The sequence below is a fragment of the Myiozetetes cayanensis genome, unplaced genomic scaffold (genome assembly GCF_022539395.1).
Source record: "Myiozetetes cayanensis isolate MyiCay16 unplaced genomic scaffold, myiCay2020 scf1, whole genome shotgun sequence".
NCBI classification, from domain to species: domain Eukaryota; kingdom Metazoa; phylum Chordata; class Aves; order Passeriformes; family Tyrannidae; genus Myiozetetes; species Myiozetetes cayanensis.
In genome coordinates this window covers 46,724,660-46,733,084 of record NW_026086604.1, presented here as the reverse complement: position 1 = coordinate 46,733,084, position 8,425 = coordinate 46,724,660, and the positions used below count along the sequence as shown (strand labels likewise).

Genomic DNA, 8,425 nt, shown 5'->3' with positions numbered 1-8,425 from the left:
GTCAGAGTTGACATACACAGCATACATGTATACCACTTTGAACTGGCTAAGTTTGATCCTAATGCCTGACCTGACCTGTCTCTTCAACTCTGCTTGAACCAAACTTCTAGCTTCCTGTTGTTAAGAGTCATATTATTGGCAACTTTATAAATACAGATACCAAGATGGCTGGGCTAATGGCGATAGCATGTCTTCAGGTGATCCACAGCTGAAGCCCAGCTCTAAGCATTCAAGAGCGTGATTAGCCCAGTCAAAGCCAACTGATGTAGCTATTCACACAAAAATTACATAATCTCAGAATCAAAGTAGCCAAACAACCTAGTTGCAATGCTTTATTTGGGAGGAACCTTGGTTTTGAGAAGAACTGTGGCATGACAGTAAATGTAAGAAAATTCTGTAACTCGTGGTTATAGCCAAGAGTGTGATTAATGTGGAAAAAGCTGAAGTTTATTTAATGTTCAAAACCATTTATGTTATCTGTTAGACACCCATTTCTCATTTATGGACCAAGCAGCATTACTGCAGTGCCACACTGTTGCTGTGCCGTCTCTACTTTCCCAGAATCACAAAATATTCCGAGTTGGAAGGGATCATCGAGACCAGCTCCTAAGTGAATAGCCCATACAGGGATCAAATCCACAACCTTGGTGTTGTTAGCACCACACTCTAACCAACGGAGCTACCTCCAAGAGGTATGGACAGGTTTCCCCTGCCATTTTTAATGGGAAGTCTCATTATGTCCAGTAATGAGAACACTCACTATGTGAGTGCCAGATGGATGCTGGAACGTAATATTTTAACCATCAAGTACAAAAGAAAAGGATGTGAGAAAAGTACTGGACATCTTTTTCTCAATGTCACACTGAAGCAGGTTCCTGCCAAAGAAAATGAACAACACTACCACATTTTTGTCACTCTGGTTTTTTTTTTTTTTTCCCTCATCTGTTAGGCAGAAAGATAGGACACTGCATAGGACTGAGCCCTCTGGTTCCAAGAGATGAAAAAGGTTTTTGAAAGGCTCTCAAAAAATATGTCCTTTGAAAAATGAAAAAGAGAGGAGATGGTTCATATAGTCACTTAATCAATCAAAGGTAAAAGGAAGAAAATGCAAAATCATTTTTTCCCCAGTTCAATGGATATTCACGCTCAGAGCATCCAGTTGTATTTCTAGTCTCCTTCCCATGCTCCTGCTAAGTCTGAGTTTCATCTTTACACACACTAAGAATCCAAACCCACTGCTTCCCCACACACTCAGGCTCCATTTACAGCTCTAAATGTTCCAGATCTTTCTGTTTCCATTCCCTCCGACACATTTGGATCCTCTCATCTTCACCCACCGTTCTTTGAGCTCTGTTCAATTAAATATTGGGCACAAGTATAGTCAGAGCACCCTTCTCCAGTTTGTCTCCAGCATCCTCCTAGTATGCCAAGCCCCATCGGCTTCTACTTCACCACTCCTGAACCAGCTCCATTGCTAACTAAACTCAAACTCAACATAAGGGTATCCCCCTGCCCAAATTTCAGCTCTGCCCACAGCCCTGACAAGCCCTCACCACAGGGCAATCTCTCACAGGGCAGAGTGGATAGCACTCCCAGTGCCACCTTCTGCTGCCCCGGCCACCGAGCCGTGCTGGACACCTGACAGGGTGTTGATGCTTCCCAGCTTGGCTCCCCTCCGTTCAGGGCCTCGTCCTTTCCTTGCCAGACTTGGAGCCACCCCACTTCGCTCTCTCCTCACCGAGCCGCGGCCGTCACGTCCCGGGCCTCACTGCTCTCCACCTGCCTCCTCCACTAACTCGGGTCCATGCCAGGGCCCGTTCCATCACTTCAGTCCCTGGCACTGCGCGGCAGCCTCCCTTCCCAGCCCTGCCGCCCTGGGGCACGGCCCGGACCGCCGCTGGACACCCCCGCACCTGAGCACCGCGCCCGCCGTCCCCCGACCCCTCTGCCCTGTTGTCAGAGCAGGAGGGGCGGCACCTGCGGGTCCGCCCCATTCTCCTCCCCTCCCCTCCCCTCCTCCCGCCGAGAGAGAGAGAGAGAGAGAAACCGAGACCCGGAGGGAGGGAGGGAGACGGTGGCACCGAAGGCGCCGGGCGGGACTGCCTGAGCGCAGTGCTCGGTGTGTGGGGAGGGAGGGGGAAATTTAGAAAAAAAAAAAAAAAAATTAAAACATTTAAATTATTTAAAAAAAAAAAAAAAAGTGAGGGAGGGGTTAGAAGGAGAGCGCTTCAACTTTTTCTCTCTCTGTCCAGCAAGGTAAGGGAGCGGCGTGGGGCTTTGCTTCGCCTTCTCGCCGGTTTCTGGGAGGGCACAAAGGTAGCGGGTCGGGTGGCGGCGGTGGCTCCGCTCGCCGGGTCGCGCTCGGTGCTGTCACCCCCGCGGGGCTCAGCACCGGCACCGGGGGGGCTGCGGGCTGCCAGCGGCACCGCGGGCAGCGCCCTCGTCACCGCCGGGCTGCGGGTGCCCACCCCCGGACGGGCTCCAGCCCTTTGTTAGCGGCGTTTTGGACCGGCGCCGGGGGAGACATGACCCCGAGCCCACGGGGTAGAGCGGGGGTGGGAGAGCCTCGGCCGTGGGGGCTGCGGGAGCAAAGCAGGCGCTGTGGGCGGACGGGCGGCGGGCAGCGGAGCCCGGGGGCGAGGCGAGGCGAGGCGGGGGCGGGCGCGGGGGGTGCAGGTGGCTGTGGCTGTGGCTGTGGCGGGGAGCGGGCGAGCGGCGAGCTCCCTCCCCAGCCCGGGGCTGCCGTGCCCGCCGCCGCCGGCAGAGGGGGCTCGGCCGCCTCGCCCTCCGCGGCCGCGGGAGCCTTCGCCCGGCGTGGGGAGAGCCGGCCGTGGGCGGCCCGGGGGATGCGGTGTTCTGGGGCACTGATGGGCGACGTGCGGGCTGGTTCTGGGGAGGAGAGGCCTCCTTCCCGGCGATGGAGGGGGGGCTGTCGGTGTGGCGGAGGGGCGGCGGTGTCCCCCGGATACGCAGCAGCCCCAGGGGGGTCGGCTGCCGCTCGGGCCGTGTCACCCGCGGGCCGCCGGGGATGCTCTCACCGCGGTGGCGGCCGATCGGCGGGGCTTGCTTGCTGTTGGGAGGTAAAGGTAGAGTGGGAAGAAGCGGCTGGGATGGAGCCGGCTCCTCGCGGCAGCTGACAGGGGATGTACGCAGGGGCCGTGGGGTACCGCCGGCGTCCGGCCCTTCCCTCCCGGCGCTTCCCCGGGCTTTTCCGAAACCTCCGAAAGACGAAAACTTTGTGTGAACCACAGGATTTCGGCCAGCCCAGCGGGTGGGCCGAGGGTTGCTGTTTGTTTAGGCCCCAAGCCTGCAAATATTTATCCGTATTCTGAAATTTAGGAATTATCAATGCTCAGATGTGTTTGAAGTGCAGGAGACTCTTTAAGTTAGCCGGTGGAAAAATACTTCCCATGTCTACTGCTTGTCAGCTGTGTTTTCTTTAAATACTCTGAAGATACAACCTTTTTTGCATAAGTCCATTTGACTTTCTTTGAAACGGTGGCTCTTCCAACTTTTCCACTGACTGGTATTTTACCTATTAGTAAAATAATATTTCATATTCTTCCTACTTCATTGATACCTTGTTACAAAGACCTTTTTAAAAGACTGAAATAAAAGGCTGTTGAGAAGAAAGTGCTGTCTCTTATTTCCTAAGTAGGAATAACTGAAGCTTTATTTATTTATTTACCTTTATTAACGTTGTTTTAGCTGAGAGTGAAGCAAATAGGTGCATATTTCAGTTGTGGGTATAGTTACACATATGACTTCTGAGAAGACATCTAAGGCTTTCCACACTTTTAAATACTGTAATGCCCACTTAAGTTTGGGTTTTGTTGAGGGATATACCCTCTAAGAGAAACAAGAGTGTGTCTTATACTGGTTGAAAAACTTATTACATATGTGCTAGTGGGATTAAAAAAAAAAAAGTTTTTGCTTACTATTGGTAGCGTTCATACAAAACAAATATTTGGCTTAGGTGTTTAATAGAAAAAAGAAATTTAGTTTTAAAATCCAATTTGTACATAGCAGGAATTTTTATTAGTTGGGTTTGTCTGTAGATAACGTAACAATTAGAAATAGTGAGGGGTGTTTTTTGTTTTTTTTTTTTTTTTTGGTAAGGCAGTTTTTAAGCTCAGGATGTAATACTAAAGGAAATAAGCAGTAATAGACAACCGGATTACCAAGCTTTTACTGGGATAATTAAAATATGTGAAGTTTCTTAAGATCTCATGAGGGCATCACAGATGAAAGGAGAGGTGATCTGACCGTGTGAAAAGTTTGTCTAGAATTCAGAAAAGCACATTTGGTTCAAGGTCTTCTTAAACTCATAGCTATTGGCATTGATATTTGGCAGTTCAACAAGTCATGTCCAAAGTATTTTGCAATTACGAGGGAGAAGAAAACTTAGAGTGTAATTTAGGAGACTCTAATTAGTTGCTATGGGATAATATAGAGAATGAAACAGTCTTTTAAGGAAAATCTGGGAAGGTTTCTGTACCATGAAGCCTATTGTATTATGAATGCTGGACTGTTTATTCAGTGTAAAACTAGACTTAATATAATGTCAAAACATACTCTAGGAAATCTTATTAATGAAAGCTAAAAAATAAGTTTTAATGCATTTTCCTCTAGTTTTCACTCTTTCTCGGAAATCTGGAGTGGGCATAAGACTGTAAGGATTTTACTTCCAGTGGTGTAACAGATTTTGCAGTACCTTTCATATTAAGCATTTTTAGAGTCCTTTTAAAAAGTGCTTTTATGCTTTGTGTGGTTCTGTACCATATGTTTTGTATTTAATTCTTTGAATGACTACTGAAGTGCAGCCAACTTTGGGTGAATGTGGCAACTGTTAACTAGCGCTTAGCAACAGTGCACAATAATCAAGACGGGAAGTGAGGAAGAATACCATGTCTAATTGAAACTACGGGGGGTATTTAGCTAGGTAGGACGTAATTAACAAAACATGGAGCTTGGACATGATATTAAGGCATCATGTCTTGACTTGTAAAAAAGGATTGTGAAATCATTAATGTAAAAAGCATTTCAGATTTCTGGCTTTGTAACTCGGATGGATAACCTTTTTGAGATGTGTGTATTTTTCCTAATCTCGCATAATCATTTCTCACACATAATGCAGAAGACTCATTTTCTTTCACTTCTGAAACAGAATCGTGAGGAGGAGGACTGTTGGGCAGACCAGCAAATGAAGGAGTAATAAGCTGTGACATTCTGACAATCATGTCTTTTAGAGAATTAGTCCTGTGAACTAGAGTTCATTAGATATAGTAAGCAATTAAGCTATCTCTAATATTCTGGAAGAGATTACAGTGGCAGTCATAAAACAACACTAAATTTTTACAATTAATGTGTTATTTTCTCTAAGAATAATTATTTTCCGCAAATCCTGTCTTGCCATTATGTTCCTTAAAGTGTTGAGAAAAGAATTGCTTGTAAGAATATGTTTCCAAAACACTTTTACCTAACGTAATTTCATTTTTATTTGTTTAAAAATTCCAAGCCTGATCATTTTGTTTCATACTATTTTCTGCGTGGAGATACATTCATGGACCAATTTTATGTCTTGTATATCCCAAACACATCCTGTTTCTAAGAACTCTAGAAACATCCTTGTATAATAAGAAGGAAACTAGTAAGTTGAGTTTCAGTGAGTCATTGCAAAGGCTTATCTGCAATTGTGAGCAGGGCTAGTATAGCCCCTGTTAATGGATTTGAACTTGCGGGTGGGTAGTGGAGATGACCCAAAAGCAAGGAGCCATTCTGTGAAGATGCTTGCAGTGGTAAACAATCCAGTAGTGTTAGACTATTACTAAGTAGGATAATTAATGTTTTTATAATCCAAAAGAAAAAAATGCAGAGTGTATATTGGAGGAACATGTGGATGACAGTGTTTTTAATCACTGCAGGAACAGCCAAATTTTGTACACTGTTGTTGTTGGCTTGGAAGTTGGAACAAATGGAATTATGGAGTTCTTATAGAAATGACAGGTTGGATTGATGGGCTGAGGCCAATTGTATGAGGTTTAATCAGGCGAAGTGCCTAGTCCTGCACTTGGGTCACAACAACCCCATGCGGCGCTACAGCCTTGGAAAGAATGGCTGGAAAGTTGCCTGGTGGAAAAGGACTTGGTGGTGCTGGTCAAGAGCAGCTGAACATGAGCCAGTGGTGTGCCCAGGTGGCCAAGGAGGCCAATGGCATCCTGGCTTGATGACAGAAATAGTGTGGCCAGCAGGGCTAGGAAGTGATTGTGCCTCTGTACTCAGCACTGGTGAGGTCGCATCTTGAATCCTGTGCTCGGTTTTGGGACCCTCACTACAATAAAGACATTGAGGTACTGGAGTGTGTCCAGAGAAGGGAAATGAAGCTGGTGAAGAGTCTGGAGCACAAGCCTTGTGAAGAATGGATGAGGGAGGTGGGATTGCTTAGCCTTAAGAAAAGGAGGCTCAGGAAGAACCACTTCACCCTCTACAACTACCTGAAAGGCAGTTGTGGTGAGATGGGGGTCGATTTCTTTTGCCAACTGACAAGAGGAAATGGCCTCAAGTTCTACCAGGGAAGATTTAGGTTGGATACTGGGAAAAATGTCTTCATAGAAGGGGCCGTTAAGCATTGTAACAGGCTGTCAGGGAAGTGGTGGATTCACCATTCCTGGAGGTATTTAAAAATGTGTAGATGTGACACTTAGGGACATGGTTTAGTTGTGAGCTTAGCAGTGTTGGGTTAATGGTTGGACTTAATGATGTTAAAGGTCTTTTTTGACCTAAATGATTCTGTGATGCTACAATGTTGTTTGGTTTGGATAACTCCTGAAGCCTTGTCAGCTGGTTTCTGTTGTCTTGCTCTGTCACACAGTAATGTCACAACTTGTGTGAAATGTTTTTGGGACATGAGAAGCCATAAAGAATTGTGTAAATTACAGCTTTCATTGAATTGTATTTAATGTAATTCTCACTGAGTTAGCATGAAGTTCCATGGCACTTCAGAGGTTTAAGAAAAAAAACCACATATACCTGATCTGAAAATTTTTTGCATCATATACTTTCAAATGCTTTGGATAATTTGCATTTAACTTTTTCTTTTAGCAGTTTTACTGCACTAGCTAATAAAATATTTGTAAAATATAAAAAATAGGAACAACTGTATGTTGTGACAAAATCACCGGAAGAGTAAAATGGTAGTGAGACCCTAAGTCGGTATGGCAAGATCTGATAGAAACATTCAATTAATATTCCTCATGTAAGGTTTTGGAGTTGTTATTTTGAGGTAATTTTTCAAACTGATGGAGCTTTGAACAGCAAAACAGTGTGGGCAGACCTAAGATAATGTTACTTAAAAGATTACCGGACATCTGTTGTACTGGTTCCATGAACAAACCTGGAGTGACTGGTTTTATAAAATGCTGTGCAGAGATCCTTCTGTTCTGTCTTTTATCTCCATCATTGTCTGTAATCAGCTCTTTTCAAGACCCTTGGCATGATCTGACCAGGGCACTTTGAAGAAGCTGGTTACTGAATATAACTGTGTTCTGAAATACCCTCTATTAATAGTGTCTTGTTTGCTTTTTTTTTTTTTTTAATGAACACTTACCTGTGCATCTCACCAAAAGTAATAGGACTTCCCTAGAACATAAAGTGTGAAATTGTTACTTCTATGGCAACTATTTTCAGCTGTTGAACATTTTATTAGTACTTCTGTCTTTTGCACCAAGTTCTGCTGCACCTCCCTCTGCAACACTGATTTCTCTGTTGAATGGTGCCTACAGTTCCAAAATTTCAGAGAAATAAGTAGCTTTCTTTGGAAGACTATGTTTTATTCTAGAGCCATACTAATTTTACATTTGGCTTCATAATAAAAGTATTAGTGTGCATAAGAAACACTTTTTTCCTCTTATGTTCTATGTATTTGAGAGATATTAGGATTTGGCCCTGCCCCTTACTTTTGCAATGCTACCTCCAGCTTCAAAACTTGCTAAGGAGAATTTTTCTGGGAGTTTGATAGTTAAATTATGCTTTTAATTTGGTAGAATTCTCTTTCATGCCCCCTTTTCTTTCTAGCTACCTTTTAAATGACAGAAGTGGTTCACATGCAACTGTAATGCCAATGCTCAGTGAGACTGTGTATACTGGGAGTTGTATGGTCCCTTGTTGTGTTATCAGTCGAGAGTAATTGAGTAATTAGTAGAGTGCTTGGAAATCGCTGTGTGCCTGATCCTCCACAATCTTCCTAGTAAAGAGGAAATAATCACTTCTTTAAAAAGTGAAGTGTGGCACAGCATTCTGGTCCTAGTGAGATCCAAGCTCTTTGGTGCTTTCTCCATCATACCCCCTTCTGAGAGATGTTGTAGTGGTGACGGAGAGCAGATCCAAAAAACTGAGTTCAGCTGCTTCTGGTGCTATAAGGAATCTG

General features: G+C 44.8%; 2 protein-coding genes across 10 annotated transcripts in view; one reads left to right on the top strand and one right to left on the bottom strand.

Moving 5' to 3' along the window:
- The first annotated feature begins 2,100 nt into the window (after positions 1-2,100).
- Positions 2,101-8,425, top strand: part of GREB1L (GREB1 like retinoic acid receptor coactivator) — a 139,037-nt gene continuing 132,712 nt past the window's right edge. For 4 of the 9 annotated variants that reach the window (XM_050316335.1, XM_050316321.1, XM_050316323.1 and 1 more), the window contains exon 1: positions 2,101-2,256. The gene's annotated coding sequence lies outside the window, so the exon portion shown is untranslated. The remainder of the gene's footprint in view (positions 2,257-8,425) is intronic. The other 5 variants (XM_050316344.1, XM_050316351.1, XM_050316327.1 and 2 more) reach the window with 2 other exon arrangements.
- Positions 2,386-7,614, bottom strand: LOC126647221 (translation initiation factor IF-2-like). Its single transcript, XM_050329274.1, has 2 exons — positions 7,607-7,614; positions 2,386-3,286 (listed from the first exon to the last, which is right to left on the bottom strand). The coding sequence occupies exons 1-2, from the start codon at positions 7,612-7,614 to the stop codon at positions 2,386-2,388; spliced, it is 909 nt and encodes a 302-aa protein (XP_050185231.1).